The 22926-nt window shown below is 40.3% G+C and overlaps 2 protein-coding genes across 3 annotated transcripts; both read left to right on the forward strand.

The window, feature by feature from the left end:
• Positions 1–10912: 10912 nt before the first annotated feature.
• On the forward strand, positions 10913–14191 carry LOC310966368 (regulator of G-protein signaling 21). The gene is made up of 5 exons (XM_083940106.1): positions 10913–11105; positions 11242–11337; positions 11424–11479; positions 11665–11831; positions 13570–14191. Exons 1-5 carry the CDS (start codon positions 11029–11031, stop codon positions 13753–13755), a joined length of 582 nt encoding a protein of 193 aa, XP_083796232.1. The 5' UTR covers positions 10913–11028; the 3' UTR covers positions 13756–14191.
• Positions 14192–19503: 5312 nt separating this feature from the next.
• Positions 19504–22376, forward strand: LOC310945456 (regulator of G-protein signaling 21-like). 2 transcript variants are annotated; one of them, XM_083911553.1, is made up of 5 exons: positions 19504–19628; positions 19968–20027; positions 20337–20401; positions 20531–20697; positions 20869–22376. In XM_083911553.1, exons 1-5 carry the CDS (start codon positions 19549–19551, stop codon positions 21055–21057), a joined length of 561 nt encoding a protein of 186 aa, XP_083767679.1. In that variant the 5' UTR covers positions 19504–19548; the 3' UTR covers positions 21058–22376. The 2 variants fall into 2 exon arrangements, with proteins under 2 accessions (XP_083767679.1, XP_083767680.1); XM_083911554.1 differs by having other exon boundaries at positions 20340–20401.
• The last annotated feature ends 550 nt before the right edge of the window (positions 22377–22926 follow it).

Raw genomic sequence — 22926 nt, forward strand, 5'->3', positions numbered from 1 at the left:
CTAGCATTTACCCACTTCCTGTTCTTCAGCATTTGAACAATAATCTTTCTGTGTCTATCTTGGAGCCATTTTCAAGTCTGATAATCATATTTGCATGTGAAGTAGCCAGTGGCAGGAAGCTTAGCTTTGCATAAAGACTTGGAACAGGGAAACAGCTAGCCTGTTTCTGACAAAAGTAACAAAGGCCATGTACCAGCACCTCTAAAGTTCACTAATTAAGATTTTCATTTTTCCGTTTTTTGTCAGAAACCAAAGTGTAAGACTCCAGGATGATTATTAGTGAGTTTGTTGTCTTCTAACAGGGCAAGGCTAGATGCTTCCAGTCTTTATGCTAAGCTAAGCTAACTGTCTGCTGGCTCGCTTCATATCAAATGGATAAATATAGAAGTGGCATCGTCTTTGCATTTAACTCTTGTCGATGTCCTTTCATCACTGTATTGATCTACATTCAGTTTGAATTATCATCCTGTGCTCATCCATACGCCATCCATGGAAGGATAACATTTCATGCAACATTTAATATGAGTGTGTGGATGTGGTTTGAATTATTAAACTAGATAAGATGATGGGCAGGTAGCCTCAGCCATCAGTGTAAAAGTGCCTTGAGTTGACAGAAGGCTAGAAAGGCGCAATATAAGTACAAGTCCATTCACCATTTAACCAAAGTGACAGTAGTCGAAATATGTGAACATATTATAACAAAATAGCTAGTTTGATACCCACAGGTGAAATCTCCCTGAGAGCTGGGGTTGAGGCTAGGCTTGTTATGTATTCTGTGCCGGTACATTTGGGGAAAAGAAATCTAACAATGTTAACACGTTTCCACCCACCAACAATTGACACTTTGTACAGCCATCTTTTTTCCCTCTGGCAACACATCTCACTGTGCACCTTGAACATTTGTGATGTTAATAGCAAAAAAATAAATAAACTTGTGGGTTTTTTTTCCCCGGGGGGGTTAGACATGTGAGATAAATGCATTTCTTTGCAGCATTTCTTTTTTGTGCATTCCCTTGTGTTATGCTGTTGACCTTGTGTGTGCTTTTGAGTATTTTTCTTGCTTGGATGCATGAAGCCTTTATTTACAAAGAGTGTGTGTGTGTGTGTGTGTGTGTGTGTGTGTGTGTGTGTGTGTGTGTGTGTGTGTGTGTGTGTGTGTGTGTGTGTGTGTGTGTTTCTGTCTGTCTGTCTGTCTGTCTGTCTGTCTGTCTGTCTGCAGAGTGTAGTGAGTGATTCCACAGAGAACTAACTTCTGGCAGACTGAATGGAGGTCCAGCATTATCTGATTTGTGGCCCTGCTGGAACTCAGCATGGGCTTAATACTGATAGGACAGGATGGGGTAGGGTAGGAAGGGTATGGTGAAGGAAGGTCAAAAAGCAGGAAGAGCAGAGGGCAAAAAGTTAGGAAGGAATCTGTAATTCAAAAAACGAGTGCAGAGGCTGTATGGGGAGAGAAAGAGAGTGAAGGGACACATAAGCAAGGGAGGTAAGAGTATTAGAAGTAAGGAGAAAAAGGAAAGGATGGAGTCAGTAATGAGAAAAAGAAGGATTTGTAGAGAGGGGCAATGAGAAAGAACACAATGAGGGGTGAGGGAGGTTAGGGTATTAGAAGAGGCAGGAGGAAGGAGCGAAGGAGTAAACTAAGTCAGAGCGCAAACATTGGAGAAAAGGTCGGAAAGGACATGGTGGGAAAGAGACACAGGGGGTGATAGAAGGAAGAAGCATGGCAGGATGGGGGGGAAAGGATGGATAGACCTGGGGAGGAAAGGAGGGGTGGGGGGGCTCGGAGGCAGTGAAGCCCCAGCAGGTCAACGTAATGTGAGCAGCAGAGGATGAGATAATACCCCAGGATTTTGGGCTCGGGGAGACGCGAGTGGTAGAGTTCACAGTGGGTGGTAGATAAGGCAACCGAGTCTCTGCTGACTGCCACAAACTGTTCCTTCTCCCTGGGGCGGAGTGAACTCTACACTGTCTCAACACAGAAACTACCAAAAGATTAACTCCTCCTGTGGCAGACTTCAAGTGATCTCACACTGGGCTTCGATGGTATAGGAGGAGTAATGAAAGAGTGTTTCCCCCTCCAATATCTTTTTATCTAAAGGGCCCAACAGTGTTTCTTGTCCAGCGTCCTCCCAGCCAGTACGCTGCGAGTGTGTTTCTGTGAGAAACAAAGTGAGAGATGCTGCCTTAGAATAGCGTTGTGTTATAAATATTTTACAGGGTTTTAATCATGTAGGGCAAAGCTTGAAACAGGGAAAATTTGTTAGGATTCACACCGATTATCACATAGAACTGCAACTTATCTTTCTCGCAGCAGGGCCAAATTAAAGTACTGAATACCTTATCATAGCTTCCGCTGAAATAATCAGTTAATTTAAGGTACTCTATGTAATGTTTTACCACTGGTAGTGCTAAGGAGATTTGGGTCTCTTATCTTTTCCATGCGTGAAGACAAATTGCACGCGATATGACACATTTTTCACATTTTTGCCGTTATTCTTCTGATCAACAGTGAGTGGTGCTAGAGTATTCAATTTCCTTTCCATAAGGGGAAGTCTAAGTGCAAAGAAGCGACACAATGGGTTAAAGGAAAGGAGCAGTACAAGCTAGCAAGCAAGGAACGTTAACAATGCAGGATTTAAAATATTTATCTTAAAATGTCATTGAAAATGTTTTATTTTGTGTTTGTTTTGTTTGGTCTCTGATAGATACAGTTAGACAGGAATGCCTGGGCTGCTGCGATAAGGACGCTCTACCAGGTGAGCTACGAGGAGGCAATTGCAAATGTTTTATGAGGAAGGAAATACATTGTCCATGACCAGTAGATACACAAAGTATATTTTGGTGAAAAAAGAAAGTTATGTGAATTAAGGGAACTGGAATACAATCAGCAACTTAATAAGAACCAGCAAACTGGGATTATAAATAAATCAGGAGGGGACTTGACGTCGTGAAACATGACTTAATGTTGGACAGGAGTCTATTCCAGAGCCTAGGAGCAACAACAACAAAAGCTTGCTGACCTTTGGTTTGGTTTTGTTATGGTCATGTCCATAACAGGGCCTTGAGAGTAGTTCTACATTTCAGGGCTCTTATAATGTTCATTCAATCGTATTACCATACACCAGGTGACATAGGGAAAAAAATGATGCCTTTTGGGCCTCTGGTGAGCTCTGACAACTTCAGTAACTCAGGCTTGCCTCACAATGACACTCACTCATTCTTTACAGACGTGCATCAGCTTTATCATAAATCAGTGTGTACACGTGTCCACTAGATGGAGACAAATGGCTGATTTATCAAATGTACAGTAACAGCCTCATTTTAAAAGCAGCATAACTACAGGTTTACATATGTACATGTGTAATGTACTCACTGGCCACTTTATAAGGTGCACCTGTCCAACTGCTCGTTAAAGCAATTTTCTAATCAGCCAATCACATGGCATTTAGGCAAATCCGCTGCAGTTCAAAGCGAGCATCAGAATGGGGAAGAAAGGTGATTGAAGTGACTTTGAACGTGGCATGGTGGTTGGTGCCGGACGGGCTGCTCTGAGTATTTCAGAAACTGCTGGTCTACTGGGATTTTCACGCACAACCATCTCTAGGGTTTACAAAGAAGGGTCCAAAATGGAGAAAATATCCAGTGAGCCTTGTTGATGCCAGAGGTCAGAGAAGAACGGCCAGACTGGTTGGATCTGATAAAAAGGCAACATTGACTCAAATATCCACTTGTTACAACACAGGATTACAAGAGAGCATCTGCGAACACACAAACACGACCTACTTTCTAGCAGACAGGGAACAGCAGCAGACGACCACACCGACACTTTATTATGAACCAGGTGTGCCTAATAAAGTGTCTGTTGAGTGTAAAACTTACATCGTAAGCCATTTTTGAGATGTTTAACTTTTCTTTTTCTTTTTTTTTTTGGCGACTTTGAACCTACATCTTACTACAACTCATATTTGCATGCAATTATAGCACATTGAGTCAGACAATTATATATGCTGAATTGCAATTAGCCATTCAAAAGGCTATGATTGGCTGACGTGTTATTACACTAGAGTATAAAAACAGGAAAATGAGGTCAGCGCAGTGTTAAGGATTCTTGCTGACCAACTACAGACCAGTCAAGCAGACCAGGAATTGAAGCGTGACGCTTGCAGCAGGGACTTCCATCTGGGGACAGTGGACGGCATAATAGGAACCTGTCAGTCTGACTTCCCCCCGAATCTGCCCCGGCCTCATGTCCGTCAGCTACCGAAAGCTGTTTCACTTCCACACAGTCTTCTGTTGAAACACTTGCAACACTGATTCCTCCCCCTGCCAGACTGTTGACAGCGATGGTTCTCTGATTCACGAAAATGTGTTCTGAAGCACGGATCGTTACATTCACATTGTTTTTTAAAGACGCTGCTGTGTCAGAGCCAACAGCTTATACATGCAGCAGCTGATTATGTCCGTAAAGTTCAATAGGTTCATTTTCTAAACATTTCTGCTGACATGTTGCTTTTCGGGTCACAGTTCCTACATGTTTGAGATGCACTTTTTGTTTTTAGTTAAGCATGGGCTGCAGAATTAAGTCAATACCATAACTTGAGTGAACGTAAAAGCTACAATATTGAGAAACTGAAGCAACACAATACATTAACAAGTTGGTGCTCACCGGGGTAAAAGTAAGACAAGTAACAATAGTAATGAAAAGAAATACATTCATGAACAAATTCATATGATATCTTACAAAGTATGACATTGTATTCAACACGTCACCTGATTTCCTTCTTTGCTCTGGACCTACTGTAATGCATGTACGTTGATTATTGATGTTAGATTATAGTGCATTACTTTCCGTAGATAAAGCAAAGTCAAATCAGTGAATGAGGACAGCCTGTACACCGTTGCTTCGTGCTTTGTTCAAAAATACCCTTCTGTGCAGCTGAACTGCAACCTAGAGAGAAAACACTGTTCACAATGAATGACCCTTCAGAGTGTATTTATGAGCATTTACCTAACACTTCAAGGGGTCCAATGGACCTTAACCATGACAACAAAACACTCCATGTTGTAACATAGCCATCCTTCATCAGACGTCTCATCTGTGAGAAACAAACACAAGGTCTTCCTTTGGCATGTGATTCATCTGACTGACATTTCCCTAACAGACACTTGTCTACTGCACACACTTACATTTTTATTTTTTGTGTAAGAGGGGTTTGAGCAACTATACTACGATAAAAAAAACTACAACACAATTGCTTTCTTTTCATTTTAGTAGAATTATGATACCTTGACTTAGAAAAGGGTTGCGGGAGCCCTCGCTTCCTACCCTTCAGCTGTTCACCCACTTGTCAGTCATACAGATGAGTTGTAACTTTGCCCAGCGTGATGGAAAAGCTCATTTCAGGGACGAGAGTGGTTCAGGCATGACCACACAGGGTCAGACTGACACTGACTAATTATTGTAGCTATTATTCCTGGTAAAAAACTTCAGCAAGATCAACAGAATTTGCTCTTGCTGCAATTGCAGCTCTTTCATGTGTGACCCTGAGCATGATGGGATGTCAAGGGCTTAATTATTCCAGGGATCAAATTTGTTTTAGGTTATCAACATTCATCTAGTTTGAAGAAACAATTTCCACAAGTAAACAGACTTTGGAAAAAGAGTGTATGTGTCCTTAAACCACCTCTTCAGAGAGAATACCCACATTAGAGCTGTATCATGTGGCTTTCTAACATGTCTCTTCCTGATAATAAACTTGTGTGTGTGTGTGTGTGTGTGATGACTCAGATAGCAGAAAGTCTTGTCTTGATTCACCTGACTCATGCACACATTTGTCGGCGCCAATTTTAGTTTTGCCTGCATTTCAGATATTCAACTACATTGTCCAGACAAGCACGGCAGACACACACATACAGGATGCAACTTGTAACGTGGTAGGTGCTTGTTTTCTTATTTGATATCCATTTCCATGGTTGACCTAAGCAGTACATTGGTCACAAATCAACCAAAAGTTAAAGTGCCACACTTATCCATGGTCTTCAGTTGCCTTGCAGTATATTGTTGCTGCGGTAAGCATTCATATCTCACAAAGCACACTTCCTGCCAATAAGCCGACCTAGTCTGATGAAATATGTCATGAATTTCCATTATTTTGAAATGCTAATGTCACAACAGAGCCGCTTGGATATGTACAGTAGCCGGATGAAAGTGGCGTATTACTGACAACCAGGGGAAATTCTTGTGTTGTGAACACACTGCAAAATAATCAGGGAATATAAAATAGGTGGTTGGAGAGTTTGGTATGAGTGTTTGTTCTCATGGCAAAGTAAGATTTGTCTTCCGGTTGAAGGAAGAGTCACTGGCAGGTCACTTTGACAAAAACTGTTGACCAAACCTAAATTGCACTAAACCGCTTGACAGGAGCTTTCAACCATATCGCACAGTCTTCATCAGGAGTGGAAGCCAGCATGGATAAGGAGTTGTAAAAGTGATGATGAGAAGGTTTTAATGTTTATAGACAACTTTCCAAACTTTATATGCAAATAAAGACGGTATGACACAGCCAAAAGCTCCGGAACAACTTCACACGTGGTATTGGCCTAAGATGTGATTTTACTGGGACAAAAAAACATTAAACTGCAAACTTTAGCAGATGTAAGGATGCTAAAGGCTATTTCTGTGCTAACTTTCATCAGAGTCATCTATCGGGAAATTAGCTCTTGTGCTGAAGCTAACATCACTGAACTTAACCAAATGCTCCCTGAACAACCAGTGGTATACAGAACTACAGAACGTGTGCAAGAAAACTCACCAACTTAAAAGAAGAATGATTTTCTGGGCTGTATGAAAAACCAATTACTTGTAAAATCACAGAAGTATGAATTCTATTAACAATCACTGCTTCAGACACCGCTTAAGACTACAATCAACGAATGATAGTACGTTATTACTGGAACTGATCACGACAAACACTGAAAAATATTAAATCTAGTACACCTGAAATGAAATGCAATGTGAAACAATCAAAATGTCATCCAGAGGATCATAGAAGAGGACGTGGAGTTCAATAACACCATCTGATTGGTTTCTTTAATGATTCTTTTGGTTTTGTCTTCTTCATTCATGTGACCACAGAACACAGTCTGGTGTTCATACTGTAACTATAACTTTTATGACTCGTATTAGACCGAGACAAAGCTGGTAAAAGTGGTCAGTACACTTCTTCCATATCATCCGAAATAAACTGGACATGGAATGGATAATTAACTTTTTAATAATAGAAACATTTTGATGCTAAAGGACAATTAGACTGCCTCAAAATGTGCAGAAATGCAGATCTGAGTTTTCCTCTAATTCATATGATACATTCATATGATACAGAGGCACTGTACGGAGTGAAGGAAAACCAAACTAAATGAAAAATGCAACAATGTGGCAACTTCACCCCTGAATCGCACCATGTCCACTTAACTAAAGGTGTGAAAGCAACCGTAATGAAACAATCTGAGAAGAGAGCTTCGCTGTTTGATTGAACTGTTCACAGCTGAGAGAAGTTATGCAACCTGTGTGAAAGGGTGACAAGTAGGCATGGCTTGTTTAGACTGGTAATCCGACCACTAAAGGAAATTGCTGATATCATTTGTACAATCTTAAATGAAGCAAATAACATCCTGAGTACACTTTATATAACACAGTGCGACTCAATAGATGTGGATCATTGAGGTAAGCTGGATGATTGTTGCATATTGCTTTTGTCCACTCTCCTTTCCTGTCTCTGTCTATCTATTATAACCGCATTCAAGAATGAACACTGTGAATACATAAATTGTCCAAAAAACACTTTTTTTGTAATATTATGTAATACAATACTTTCACAAGTGTAATTGACGGCAGGTGATTTGAGTAATTTTGCATTCTCTGAACTTTCTCACGTCCCTGATGAAAGTACTATTCAACCAAGCATGCAATATTAAGGGCGTTGTCCTCTGAAAAATCAACTCCCTAGCCTCGCATGTGCATATACTGCATCCCCTGTAGTTCTTGTGGGGAAAGTTTTAAATAAACTCACTTCAGTATTCTATTAACCACAAACATACCACTATATACACACCCACATTATCCCCCACCCAAACACACACATAAACACTAGAGGAACCATCTATCTGATTTGCATGCCTAAGGTTGAGAGAAAGTGGGTCGAGTATATTGTTGTTCATGAGTTGTTGTGTCAACTTGGTAACTCTGAAGATGTTTTCCAGCACTTGAGCTGTCTCTTTGGAGCTGGGTGGCAATTTCCACAACTAAACCAATCCAAAGTATTTTTATTTGGCCCCTATTGCTCTAGGAAGTCTGCCCCCAATCTGAGGGTTACTTAAAACCTATACACTCACCAGCCACTTTATTGGGCACACCTGGTGCTTAATAAAGTGTCAGTGTGGTCTTATGCTGGTGTTACCTATCTACTAGAAAGTAGGTTGTGTTGTGTGATGCTCTCTCGCATTCCTATGATGTAACAAGTGGATATTTGAGTTAATGTTGCCTTTCTATCAGCTCCAACCAGTCTGGCCATTCGCTTCTGACCTCTGGCATCAACAAGGCTCACTGGATATTTTCTCCATTTTGGACCCTTCTCTGTAAACCCTAGAGATGGTTGTGCGTGAAAATACCAGTAGATCAGCAGTTTCTGAAATACTCAGACCAGCCCGTCTGGCACCAACAACCACACCACGTTCAAAGTCACTTAAATCACCTTTCTTCCCTGTTCTGATGCTCCATTTGAACTGCAGCACATCGTCTTGATCATGTCTACACGCCTAAATACATGGAGTTGCTGCCATGTGATTGGCTGATTAGAAATTTGCTACAATCATGCTTTCTTCAAATCTTCAAAAAAAAATAATCCAAACGCTTTCTGTCCTTGAGATAACAGTCCATGTGTTTATTTCCTTTCACTACAGCAATTGTCTTTAATCTGGTCTAAGCCATAAATCAATTGCTGGTCTCCAGTTCATCTGAAATGTGGCCGCTAAGCTTTTAACAAACTCTAGGACATTAGATCACATCACTCCCAGATTAAGCATCTTTTCAACGATAAGTCTGACCATGGTCTATGTTTTTGTTATTGTCAAGGAATTTCCATAAAAAGACTCAAACCAACAGCACTAGCAGGGCCAGTCCATTTGTTTCCACAAACATCTTTGAAAACAGATTTATCAAGAAATATGAAGAGCTCTTTTCCAAAACGAGATAGAAGCCACATTTTAAAAAAAATGAGTTTGAGCCACTTTGATGAAGCAGTGAAAAGGTTCTGTATACAGCAATGTTTCATGCCAAATCGCTATATTTCCTTGTTTAAAATGGTCCTCAAGATGCAGTTCCTCTCCAAACCGCCTATCCAGCGCCGAACCTATTTTTAGCCTAAATGCGATACGTCCTTTCGACCAATCAGAATTCAGTGAGCGTTCTATGCGATCCAACATGGCGGCGCTCTGAAGTGGGAGAGTTTTTTGTGTCGTCCGTCCGTTCAACATGTTCAGACTGAGCCATAAAAACCATTTTGACAAGATACATTGAATATTAACCAAATGTGTGGGTCTAGGTAAAAAATGTAATTTTCCTGAAAACTATTAAAATGGATTTATAGCGTTTTGGAAAAGAGCTCCTCATATGCACTTTTATTTTAGAAAAAAAGGCAAAATAATTCATCTTACTTTCCAGTACCTGTAGCTTTTTAAAAACTCAGGTTATTATTTAATATAAATATGCCAAAATCAAAGTGGTACATCTGGGAGTATTCTTATTTATCATCTATAAAAAAGGAGAGGAAAACAGTCTGTTCTCAAAGCAGTAAAGGAAGACAGCCCAAGGCCGATGTTCAGCTGCACCGCAGATTGTTTGCCTCCTCAGTCCGTTGACAGCTTTGAATGTCACCCGATGAGTCTGAGTCATCACCATTACTGGCAGCACACTTCGGCCTTAAAGGGGTAGTTTGGCTACTTTGAAGTAGGGTTGTATGAGGTCCTTATCGATAGTCACTGACAGTTTGGGAAAAAAACAGGACTCCTCTCATTTTTCTTGTAATTGTTTACACCATAAACGGTGGAAAGTTTGACTCAAACAGCTGTTCTGCAGCGTAATAACAGAACACTGTACAGTTGCGCTTATGCATAGGAATACGTTGAGAAAATAAAAGCGGATAAAGAAGAACATTTTAATTAGAAAATATTATAAATATACTGTGCACTAAAACTGATATTGATTTTTTTTTTAGGTGTGTCTTTTTTAAGGTGACAAAAATACATTTTGCTGCAGCTGCTGCAAACATCCACAGGAGTACATTTGCTTAGCTTGCTTCTGTGTCATGACTCCTACCTGATTCCACAAACTGGTGGTGTGCTTACTGTCACCCACTGTAGGTGACACACTGAATATCAATGAGTACCTCTTACAACCCCACTTCACAATAGCCAGCCTATCCCTTTAAGGAAGCCCGACTGCCTTCATCACCACAGAGTCACCATGTGCTCTCAGATACACCTGCCTTCAATCAGAACCTTAATCACAGACATTAGCTCACAGCAGTCCCTCTACCCCACACCCACACACACACACAAAACTACTCCTCAATCATTTGTATGAAGGTGATGATATCTGGTCTAACCATGTAACTAGATGAATGTATGTTACTGAGTGAATTAAATACCTGAAAAATGAAGATACCTCTTCAATTTGAGGCTACCTCAGTAGCAATGGTATAGTTTAGAGTGTTCCTTTTCATTCAGTGTCTCTACACAAAGCCTGTCCTGCTGGAATTTTACAGCTGTGAGTCAGCGGCAACAATAATTGAGTCTTAAGCAGCAGCCGGCTGTATGCTTATCCAAATGGCATTTAGATACCTGTACCAGCAGGCCCTTAGCGTCATAGGTACAGCACTCTCACTGCCAGGTAAAGGCGAGTATACTGGAGGTACTGTTTAGAGACACGGCAAAAGAAACTCTTTACAGGACATTACCCGGGATGTAAAAATGCCCAAACTTTTGTTTTCAAAAGTTCGCTTCTATGAAATTAAGGATATGATGCAAAATGTGAAGCGGCCCAGAAGGTAAGCCAGACAGACTTATGATATTGAGTAAAGGTTTAGGTAAAGTGGATAGGCTTACTTTTGTTTTGCTTGTTTGACATTGTTTCAATGTGAAACTCTACATTAACTTATAAAGTTAACTTCATTTGTTTTTCAGAATTGATATTGTTCTTAATCGAAAGAGGTATACAAAGGACATCCAGTGCATCACGGTGAAAAAATTAAATATAGAGACATGTCCTTCAAAACTCAGGTAATGTGCATTTACTATTACAGATGTCCCTGTGTTCATGTGTTCATCACAGAGAAATTAATAACTGATGTCTCTCTTTATTACAGTTGTCAGACTGATCATAAACTCCAGCCAACTATGGAAAAAATGCTACAGGATAAAAGTAAGAGACGGGACTTTTTCTTTCAAAGGGGATGTGTATTTTCAGATAATCAAATACCACGAATTAAATGATAAACAATCATATCTGTTGTGAACCAAATTTAAAATTTGAGCACAGCATTTATCCTCATGATCTTTCTAATAAGCTTCAGACAGTGAATCATTTAAATCTTCCCCTCTTTACAGAATATTTAGCAGCGTTTCGCCGCTTCTTGCAGTCTGAGTTCAGTGAAGAAAACCTTGAGTTCTGGCTCGCATGTGAAGATTTTAGGTGGACCACTTTACCGGAGGACCTTCACTGGAGGGCAGAGGGGATCTACCAAGAGTTCATCCAGCCTACGGCCTTCAGAGAGGTCAGTCTGGGTGTCAGTGATACCAGGGTTGATGGTTCATGGTGGAAAGAGACAGCTAAATAGCCAGCAGACAGTTAAAAAAAACACTGTTATACTTTGCCCTTAATCATACTAGAGTATGATAAACGTAACACAAGATTACCCAAAAGTATATCATGGAAAAGGGAAAAGTATTATCGCATCAGCACAAAAAATGGTACCGCATATCAGGAAGAAGATTGGGTATAAGATACACAAAGTGGATGAGGCAATATGGATGACTACTAAATGTCACAAATTCCACTGCTGGAAACCAGACACACCAGTACCAAATTTCAATTTTCTCTGCCGCCGCCTTGGTGCACGCACCGTTAGCTCCTTAACTTTGTCGGAAAATCATAACTCGCCAATCAAAACACACTATATGTTATGGGTGGGAGTAACTGATGACGACAGCGATGCGCTGTCAAAGTCGTTATAGTAAACAATAAAGATGGCCGCGGATGATTGGTCATAGTGCTATCCAATTGCGTGCAGTGGTATTTTTGAAACGCATGCAACTTTCCCTTGCGTTAGAAAGGTCTATTGCTCGTTGCCAGAACCTGCATCTGTATAGTTGTGGGCCTGGATTTCCAGGTTACTGCTTTATGGTGTATATTGCACTGAGGTGATGAGTCGAGGGTGGGATTTAGTAGCATTTAATCGAAGAATCTTCTTATTAAATATGAACCCCTGGAATCTAGCAAATATGTTTACACTTCAATTTCTTTGAGCAATTATGGTCATAAGTAACTGAATAAAGCTTAAAGCTGGCGTAGGCATAAAAATAACCGTCCTAACAATCTCCCTTCATACAGTAACCTTTTATGAGTACTAGTTATTCATCCCGATGACTGGGATTATGAGAATTATCGTCCTTTATCGTTGCTTTTGCAAACGTGTGGGCCTTTGAAGATGGCACGTGATTTAAGGCTCTAACTTGCTACATAAACATGAACTTGATAGCTACAGTCATGAGCCTTTGGCGACAGTTACCAGAAGGTTCAACTATGAGCACAATTATCTCTCCATTAAATGCTTTCCTTTTTTTTAGGTTGCTTTGCAGTGCAGGTAGTTGTTGCCAGTGTCGGAGTAGCAGCTTCTTTTGCAGGATTTTTCACCATTGAAACACACCAATAAAAAGGCAGAATAAATAAATACACATTTACATTTTGCAACATAGGTGGAGCATAGTGTGCATGTGTTAGCGTAAACTCAAAGAATTGCATTTACAAAGTCTTACCACTTCAATACTTACTGGCTTTCATGAGGTCAGAGGTAATGGAAAAATCAATTGTAGTTGTTGTTCTTGTTTCACACCGCCGCACGGTAACTCACCACCTCCAGTTATTTCAATTCGGACAGGCAGCAGAGCGGAAGCAGTTTCGACCAAGGCGGCAGGGGTATGGAGTGGTTGCCACACACGTGAACACACACAGATTTTGCTTTTCCGGCCAGAGTTAACCATGCTGAAGCTTTTTTCTTTGCTTTTGGGGGAAATGCACTTGAAGTAACACACAGTCAGGGAGCAAAGTGAAAGTTAAAGTTAAGAAAGTTTGAGAAAATAAATAGTTTATTCTTTTCACTGTTCTCCTTCTCTTGCGTTTAAAAGGTCTTGTTTTCTAGTTGTTTGAATCACATTCTTGGAGATATAGTATATGCCGTAAATGCCACTGTATTCACCACAATTTACAGTGTTCTCTCTTTGTTTTATCCTCAGATCAATGTTGATCACCACATTAGAGAGAAGATCAAGAAGGCTTTGGACAAGCCAAGCCTCTCCTGCTTTGATGAGGCCCAGAAACATGTTTACCTGCTGATGGAAAGAGACTCTTGCCCCAGATTCCTGCAATCAGATGCTTACCTGAGTCTCAAACACAAATCCAGAACTCTTTGGTACATTTAGCTCAAAACACTAGATCAAAACCTCATTTTGTGTCTTCTTTTCCAATTTGGCTGAATTGAAAAGTTATTTCACAGTAAATGAGATGTGACGCTCAGATCAAAACAGTTCTTTTAAGGGCAGACAGAGCATATCTCTATTGCTCGAAAGCCAAATGATGATGTATTGATGAAATGTGGAAAATAATAAAGCTGGAAAAAAGAAAAGTAATGTGAGTGGACGAAAAGTTTATGTACGTAGGGGAGAAAGAATGTTTTGTCAGTACTAAAGAGGATTGTGCAGAGTTTGAAGTTGTTTGAAATACTGAACGTGTTGGTTGAAAGTCTTTGTAAGTTAAGGTGCAGAGTACAGTACGATAAAAGATGAATAAATGGTTTCTGGCATGTTGAATTAAATGACATTTTCATTAAAGGTGTTCAATAAAAGTTTTATAAAATTATGACTTATCTTCAGATTTCAGTTCTTGCCCATCCTCTCTAACTATTCTTAATATTCTGACTAAAGATTTATATTTATCTGACTGACAGTTCTTTTTTTTTTCTTGACTCATGCCCATACCCACACGTCCAGTTAGACTGTTTCCACAGCTCACCCGGCAAGGAGTTTCTGTCTTTGGTCACATGTCTGATATATCCTCTAATTAGGTGCAGAGATGACTCCACACACCAGCAATAGGGTTTACCAAAGTGGAAAAAAGTAACCCCGCGGTAACCCTTGATCTCACTCGGCTCTGTAAATGGCCTTATTCCTGAAAATTGTGCCTTAAAAAGGAGTACTGAGGTTGCTAATAATAACTTGGGCTTGAACGACAACACTGGAGTCATCAGACAACCTGATGCGTAACAGATCAGGCTGAATGTGCTGCCTTGTTAAGGGAATAATCTCATCACCCACAGACAATGATAGCAGAGATATACAAGTGCTTTTCTTAGAGAAATAGCCTGAAAGAAGTGTAATTTTGGAAAAAAAAAAAGTCATATCGTTGAAATAAAAATGAAGAATCTTTAATAATTCACTTGAATGAAGATTAATGTTTCATGGGAGGAACCTTGGAAGCATGTTTTGTTTCCTTCAAGCAATCTATCCAGGCGTAATAAATGGCATGGTGCCATGTTTCAAAAGAAATCATGAAATATGAAGTGAGCAAAAATAGACGCCATTCTCATTTTGTGCCCATAAAACCCTGGCTGCATCTCTCCACAGTCCGTAAGCACTGTATGCTCACGTTGCATGACATATGTGGTGGAGGGACAAATGGCAATGGATGGGGAAGACGTGGCAATCCTTGTTAAAGTTACGTTTTATGTATAAAACTGTTACTGCTCTTCGTAAAGTTTATGCATCCACGCGAGCGACAGCCATGGCCAGAGGAAGTATGGACTTTAAGCAGCGACGGTTGAAGGGACGGCTACGGCGTACCATGCCATAGACAGTACGGCAAACCAGTCGTTCTGCCGTAGTAGAAAGTTGGGCTTCAATTGGAGTCCCTATTATGTTTTCAGGTTGTTCGTCCGTCTGTCTTTCCATTTGTTCGTCGCATTCTTATAAATGCAATATCTCAACAACCCTTCGAGGAATTTTCTTCACAGATCCACTTGGAATAAATGATGAACTGATTAGATTTTGGAGGTCAAAGATCACTGTCACCTTATAAAATGCATTTTTGTCCATAATTTAACAATTGCTACGCTGGTTATGACAACATTTCACACAGATACCTAATAATAAAATGATGGCATTTTATATCCACAAGGTCAAAGGTCAACTTCACTGTGACATCAAACGGTTTCTGTCCATTATTTAACGCCATATTGCAGGAGCAGAAGGGGAAACATTTGGTCGGATACTGAATTGTTAGCTGTGTAAATATCTGATGTTAGTAAAAGAAAATATACATAAATTATGCACATCGAACTTTTCATCCATCAACATGACATCACTCGGAAGACAGGAAGTGTATAGCATTTCATCTCATTGGTGCTGCCTGAAATGTGGTTTAATGGTCTCTTTTCTATAAAGAAAATTTGTTGCTACGCAAACTTTTCTCCCTAAAAATTGTTTGTATGATAATACCAATCTTAAACTGTTTTGCAAGTTTTTAGAGGTACTTTATGGACTGGTGTTGCGTCCTTAATCTCGCGTTTACGTATCTGAAGGACTTTAAAGTTAAGGAAAGATCGTGGTTTCAGTAGCATATAACTTTTGAACAGCCTGTCGACAGCCTCACTGACGTTTTTTAGCAGCTGAAGTGGACTGAAAACGTTGGTATCATCTAAAACTAGACAATCTAAAGGATTCTTTGGTCCCCACCATAACAGCTAGCTTGTCAGGAAGGTGTGTAAATAACCACTCGCCACCTATCAACCACTGTTACCATATTACCAAGATGTATTTGCTGTTGTATTTTAGTCGTATATAAAAGTAACTTTTTGGCTGCAGGCCAAATAAACAGCTTATGGACTTTTTTCAATGTCAAACGTCAGTAATTCATGTGAGGGGCTGTTCCTGACAAATGACAAAGGTCTCACATCTCCTACATCACATGGCACAAACACACACACACTGTTCTTCACACACAATCTGTCCCTGTTTCTCAAAGCCCAGCATAGTTACCATGGTAGCGAAAAGGAAGTGAGTACTGTCGATGGCACTGTGTTAGTCAAGACAGTCACAGTTGGGGAAATTCACTACCAGGTCTGGATGCTACAGGCCAATGATGCATTGCTTAGTACCTTCTATACTGCTGTGTTCATCCATATAGACGCACAATAAAATATAAAAGGAACAGCTTTCTGTTCACAGTGTTTGGTGATTCTTCGTAACGCCTCAGTACTCAGAACCGTGTTTGGGCAAAAGAGGGAGAGCAGCATCAGTGGAGCCAAGCCAAAGGGCGATTGTAATAGAATAGCCTGGGGCATCAGAGGAGAGACGGGCAACAGGCTGAAAAAATAGATACTTTCAGTCAGGTTTCTGATATCACACAACTCCTGTGAGGTGTTTTTAATTTCCTTCCGAATCCTCTTTCTTCTATTTTCCTTTCAGAATCTGCTCCCTCGGGGAAATTAAACATAACAGAACTGAGGCTGGAAGCACTGGATTACATTCACTCATCTTGGTTTGTTAAGCAGCTCTTTGTTATGACTCTATTTCACAAAAGATAAAATGAAATAACTATTTGATATACTCAAAGTAATTTATCTTACAACAAATTGAATCAGATTTACTAAAAACTAGACCTTCTGAATCTCTGTGAGCATTGACCTGCAAACTGAAAGTGAATTACACGGGCATTGGACCGGCACACCTCTGATTGTAAATGTTCAAATGCATTCAGGACCTCAACTGTTGCCCATGGAAGCCAAACAGTACTGAGCAAACAGTAATCCCATAGTCAATTTAAAGCTACCTTTATTGACTGACAGTTATTTGGTGGAAATGAAGATAAATAGATTTTTTAAGTGGCCAAGGATGAGTAGATTAATCCTCTCAAAGTAATATGAGGAGAAACCCCTCTGACTAATGTGGAGTCAGAGGCAGATGGGTTGACTGTGCTGTCACACCTTTAGCTAAAGCTTGGAAACACAAGGAGACGTATTCATGTTTGCAAGTATTTCCTTCTAAACTTATCGATGCAGTTTTAAAAGTGATTTTCATGCCATGTGACAGTACCTTCAATGGAGAGGTACATAATGTTATGATGTTCCTGATTAGCAGGAAAGTGTGCAACTTTGGATTCTTAGGCCTCTAGTTGTTCAGGCTAGCATTTGAACTGAAAATGGCTTATATGGTGGCTACTGTTTTGACTCAGTAGGAGCTATATTACTACAACTGTTAGGATCTTTGCTGTCTATACTGTATTTTCAACTTAACCTTGATTCTCAATATGATACCATGTCTACATTGCAAAATAACAGCTTAAGGAGTCAGTATCTGAAGGACTGCTTCAGATAATTTCTTAAACTTTCTGAAACTGATCATTTAACAACACCACAGTGAGCCAATAACTGCATCAGTGGGTGTTACTTAATGCAGCGGAAGCTGGCAGGGTTTGAACTTCTCTCTACTTCCGTCACTTTTCAAGTGCAAAACCAAGTGCAACATCATGAATACTTTGAGGAGGACTGTCAGAGAGTGTGTGGCGCTGATCATGTCCCACCCGGTTCTATGACAGCAGTGCGAGAGTGGCCATTCGGAGGCCAACAGCGATATACAACTTTTTTAATGGGATTCCATTGCTAGGCAACAGCCTTGGTCCTTGTTAACTTCCTGTCAGCTGATGTCATTCACGTTCACTGCAACACTCTAACTTGGACACATTTAGAGTGTTTATGTTTACAATTTTGAAAAGGGCTAGATTTCTACAAATAGTTTGGTCCAATACGTACGTTCAGGATCAGATGTTGAAAGTTTTACATTCCCACAGTTCGTTCTTCCGATCCAATGATCTGCAGCAGCTTCTCCTGTACTTCCAACAGTAGACAAAATATGTCATAGAGCAGCAGTGATTTGAAGGAAACATAAAATGTTAAGGGTCAGTGCTACTAACGCTAATTCCAGCTAACGCCAGTTGCTCGCCAAGAAACTGTCCAGTACACTACAAGTTCTCACACCAGAACTCGATTTCTGGCCAAGGCTGGTTATTTCATTTCACCCCTGTCTGTTCCCAGTCCCTTGAACAACTGACAGGCTCAGATGTAAAAGGCTGCGGCCGTTCAAATGTGTATGAGTCAGTGTTGACATTGGCATTCGGATCCATGTTCATTATTGGAGTAGTTGACCTTGTTGATCATCGCTCTCTCTCTCTCTCTCAGTTGCACACACTTTCTTCTTCAGTTCAGAAGGTTACAGAAATGCATCATTTAAATTTCAACATGCGTAGGTATTTTCAGGAACTTCCTCACTTACGCTAAAGCCCTATTCGGCCAGGATAAGTTTAATGTGGGGACGTGGGGTAAAATAGTCTTACCTCAGGACGTCTGTAATATAAATGGCCAATTTCCATGGGATTTTATACTTGTGAGGCCTTTCTATACTTGTGAGGATATATAGAATAAAAATATAACACACAGGCTTGCATGTTCTGCCCTCTATATATAGATTTCAGTCAAACGGTTGCTTGTAGGAAGGTTTTGACAGTAAAGTAGTAACTTCATGGCTGAAACAAGAAAGTGGTAATGAAATGACGTACTGAGAAATTTACGGGCTTCCTGTCGCCTTGCAGAGTTTCTCTGTTGCAATCAATTTGCCATTTCCTCTTTCTCACATATGGCTGTGGTCTCCTGTTGCATTAATTTACGCCATTTATTTTTTTTAATTTCCCGTTGTTGATGACAGAAATCCAAAGGTGTACGAGACAGAAAGGCAATCCTCTATTTGTCTTTAACAGACTTCAGAGCGACAAAAACACACTGTGTGAAGGTCGCAATTTGCCTATCACAGCACACTGTTACTGTCATTTGCATCTGTGCTGCCAGACTAAAAATAATGTGAACACAGCATGTGTCTGTTTGGCTCATCCAGTCAGGAGGAGGAAAAGATCTGCAACAGTGCAGTACAATGTGAGTATGTGTTGTTTTTAATAGTGAGGTAGGAGGAGAGGAGGAACAGGAGAAGGAGGAGGAAGGGGTGCTTCCTCTTCAGTCTGGGCTGAGCTGCTGATGTATCCCAGCAGCCCCGGTCCGTAGCAACAGGAAACCTTGGTATAAAAAGCCAAGTCGCAGGGGAAACCCTCCTAAGTGTCTCTCAGCCGCAGCATGACCAGGACGGAGAGCCTGAGAGTGTGGACTTAATAAGACAATGCCCAGCCTAATCGTCGAACCACTCAACACACAGCATTTCATCATGGACAGAGATGACAGGAAGAGAAACAAGAACATGTAAGTGAAGCTTTTACTTTAAACGCTGAGCCTGGGTTTCCAATAAATATGCGGCATGATAAAATAAATCAAATAGCGGATGTATCTGTTTCTGTATTTTCTTTCTGGTTCTTTCAATAAGCCTTTCAGACACAAGAGTACACTTAGGAACAGTATGGATGCTTCATGGTATCTCCTGAAAATAGCTTCAGATAATAATGTCATCTAACTTTACTACACCACATGGTCTCTTTTCTAATTACTAACATGCCTGACATGCTTTTACAGATCCCCTGGAAAGTAATTTAACGGCATTAAATCCAATAGGGATATATTCATGTATTTCTTATCTCAACACAGCGGAAAGAACTTCATGTGCCGACTCCAGTGCATGTTCTCACACTCATCAAGCTCTGAGAGGTAAGGAGACTTATGGAGTGTTTTGCATACATTTCAGTTTTAAAATAGCCAGCCTGCTCCTATCATTTCCATCTATGGCATCATGAAATGATTCAAATGAACTAGAGACACCATGTTTGCTTTGGCACAGCATGCATGCACGCCAACATATCCCATGGTCTGACATTCTTGTATGAATTTGATAAGCACATCTGCTATGCTTTCTTCATTAGACTGCTTCTGTGTCCTTCCAGCCCTTGCACTTCAGCCAGGCTTTATTTTACCCAAATTTGATTCTGGTTGAGTTATCTAACTTGCATTCTCTCCCAGCAGGCTAAGTTTAGAAGATACCCAACAATGGTCACAGTCACTGGAAAGGCTTCTCGAGTCTAAATGTAGGTTGGTTTTCCCCCTAAGGATGAGAATACTGCGAGAACAGTAAATCATATTTGTGAGATAAGAGTTTACAGAGAATATTTGTTTTGTAAGCTTCATGCAATGCTGTGTTTTCTGCACTTCCTCAGATGGACTGGCCACTTTTCGCAACTTTCTCAAGTCTGAATACAGCGATGAGAACATTGAATTCTGGCTCACCTGTGAGGACTACAAGAAGATCAAGTCCTCATTCAGAATGTCATCAAGAGCCAAGAAGATTTATGAGCAGTTCATCAAAGCAGAATCTCCTAAAGAGGTAAATCCAACTTAGAAACATTCATACATTGAAACACAGACACTCTTACATTTACTTACAACATACTCACTTTACTTAAAACTACTGTTGAGCACAAAAGTGCCTGCACACATATTGAGTCTTAAATCTTGGCTCAATTCCCCTCATTCCTATCCATCTGCCTCATTCCAGATCAACATCGACTATCACACCCGAGAGCAGATCAAAAGGAACGTCAAGACTCCCACCATGCACTGCTTTGACGATGCTCAGAAGATTGTTTACGGGCTGATGGAAAGGGACTCGTACCCGCGGTTCCTCCGCTCGGACATTTATAGAACTCTCCTTGAAAACCTTGCCACCGATGCCATGAAGGGATGAAAACTCAGTCGGGGGGAGAGAAAGAACGGACATAAAACCCATAACTGGAATGTTTGAGCTCTTTTAGAAGGAAGGGCCGACAACAAAGAAGGAAGGAGGGTCGATCTGCGTGCCAGGCAGACACACACAGAGGCCTCACTTGGGCATCGTCACTAGATCCTGAAGCAAACTGTGCCTTAGTCCCGTCATGGGAGGATCCCAATACTGACCACGTTACACCTAAGGACTAAGTGACAAGAAGAAGAATAAACATGACCAGCCTTAATGATAGTGACCTTGTAGTGTGTGTTTGCGCTGGATGATAAGTCCGTGTACGCAGGCGGGCTGATCATGTTTGACGATGAATGAATCAGCGAGGCGACTGACGCCCGCTCTGACTGCGGAGCTGTGTAAGCAAACCATGCAGCGGACCTCCATTGGCCTTCTTTGCAGAGGTGTTTCCTGTGCAGATTGAGATAGAGGATGTAAGATGTAACGGTCACACTTGATTAATTGTATGTGTGTATGTGTGTCTGAGTGAGTGAAAGTGAGTATTTAGTTGTGGAGTTGAACTGCCGCTGACACAGGATAAGCTGTCACAAAAACAGTTGGACATTTTTCCTAACGACAGCTCTAACAACACATCCGTGCGGACAGAGGACTCCAAAGTGATATGTCATCCTTAGTAAAGGGTTGCAGAAGGCCACTTAGTTCTGCAAGAGGCATTCTGGGACACTTTAAAAGGAGATTTCTTCCTTTTGGAGGGTTTTAAAAAAGTGATACTGATATTTCTTTAGATTTAAGCTACCTAAGGGTGATATTTTGTGCCAATATTCAATCATTTTTAAATTAAAAATAGTAGCTGGTATTTTTATTTCCATAAAATCCACAGTAATTATCGTTTTTATGATAATCAAACATAATCGTGCACATTTTTTGTGTGAAATCTGAACCAAATTCCGCACTCCAGGAACTTCCCTTTTCACGGCCTGCGGCGTCTAATTTAATTCCTCAACACGCTACCATTGGCCGTACTTAATCTAAACCAAATTCTTACAGCACTGAAGTGACAGGAGTTCTGATTTTATGTCATAAACTATTTGAGTGGAATTATTATAGAGGATGTTTCACCTTGCATGATAGGATGTTAAAACTGCTCGTATACCCTGAGAATATGCCTTATTATTGCTTTCCAAAGCATGTTGTTTGAATGTATTCTTAGGGGTTAATAGTTAAGTTAACTTAAAAAGGTAAACGATGTGTTATTTATTGTTATTTGTCACCATTTGAGTACAAAGCTTGTTGCAGTGTTGAAGTGATTGTTAAAAATGTTAGTGATTTGAACGACATTAAATTATTTAAATTGCCTTCTTTGAACAAAGTGAAATTCTTTAGAAACACACACACACACACATACACACACTCTTGTGCTCTGTCATTTTTCACATTACATCTTTCAGTGCTTTAAGCTTTGAAATTTCGTCCTGTGATCTGTTTAAAGAAGACAGCGACACGCTTCCAGTGAAATAGATCTTAAAACATTAGAAAATTAATGGGATGTTTGCATAATGATCGTCTGTTATATGTTTAAAGCAATACTCCCCTGCATAAGCATGGAAACATAAAGGCTGTGCCAAGTTCTGGTGGACCGAAAACTTACTTTCACTACAGTGCAGTTGTTGGCAAGACTAAACACTCCATCCTACCAAGTGACAGAGATATATACAGTACATATTTGTATACATAATGCTCCTGGTCTCTCATATTCAAACATTTTTAGCATTTTTATTTAGAAGAAGGTGGAAGGAGAAACAGATAAACAGCAAATAAGAAAATAACACTGAAAACATTTTAAAGAAAACAAAGCACCAACTGTCTTTTTTTCAAACG

Source organism: Echiichthys vipera (assembly GCF_963691815.1).
Source record: "Echiichthys vipera genome assembly, chromosome: 3".
In the NCBI taxonomy this organism is placed as follows: domain Eukaryota; kingdom Metazoa; phylum Chordata; class Actinopteri; order Perciformes; family Trachinidae; genus Echiichthys; species Echiichthys vipera.

Excerpts from the sequence above, each read along its gene's own strand:
- LOC310966368 (XM_083940106.1), top strand. The coding sequence starts at position 11,029 with ATGCCCAAACTTTTGTTTTCAAAAGTTCGCTTCTATGAAATTAAGGAT. Across the intron at positions 11,106-11,241 it reads AATGTGAAGCGGCCCAGAAG|AATTGATATTGTTCTTAATC; the intron begins GTAAGCCAGACA and ends TTTGTTTTTCAG. Across the intron at positions 11,480-11,664 it reads AAAAATGCTACAGGATAAAA|AATATTTAGCAGCGTTTCGC; the intron begins GTAAGAGACGGG and ends CCCTCTTTACAG.
- LOC310945456 (XM_083911553.1), top strand. The coding sequence starts at position 19,549 with ATGCCCAGCCTAATCGTCGAACCACTCAACACACAGCATTTCATCATG. Across the intron at positions 19,629-19,967 it reads AGGAAGAGAAACAAGAACAT|CGGAAAGAACTTCATGTGCC; the intron begins GTAAGTGAAGCT and ends ATCTCAACACAG. Across the intron at positions 20,698-20,868 it reads AAGCAGAATCTCCTAAAGAG|ATCAACATCGACTATCACAC; the intron begins GTAAATCCAACT and ends GCCTCATTCCAG.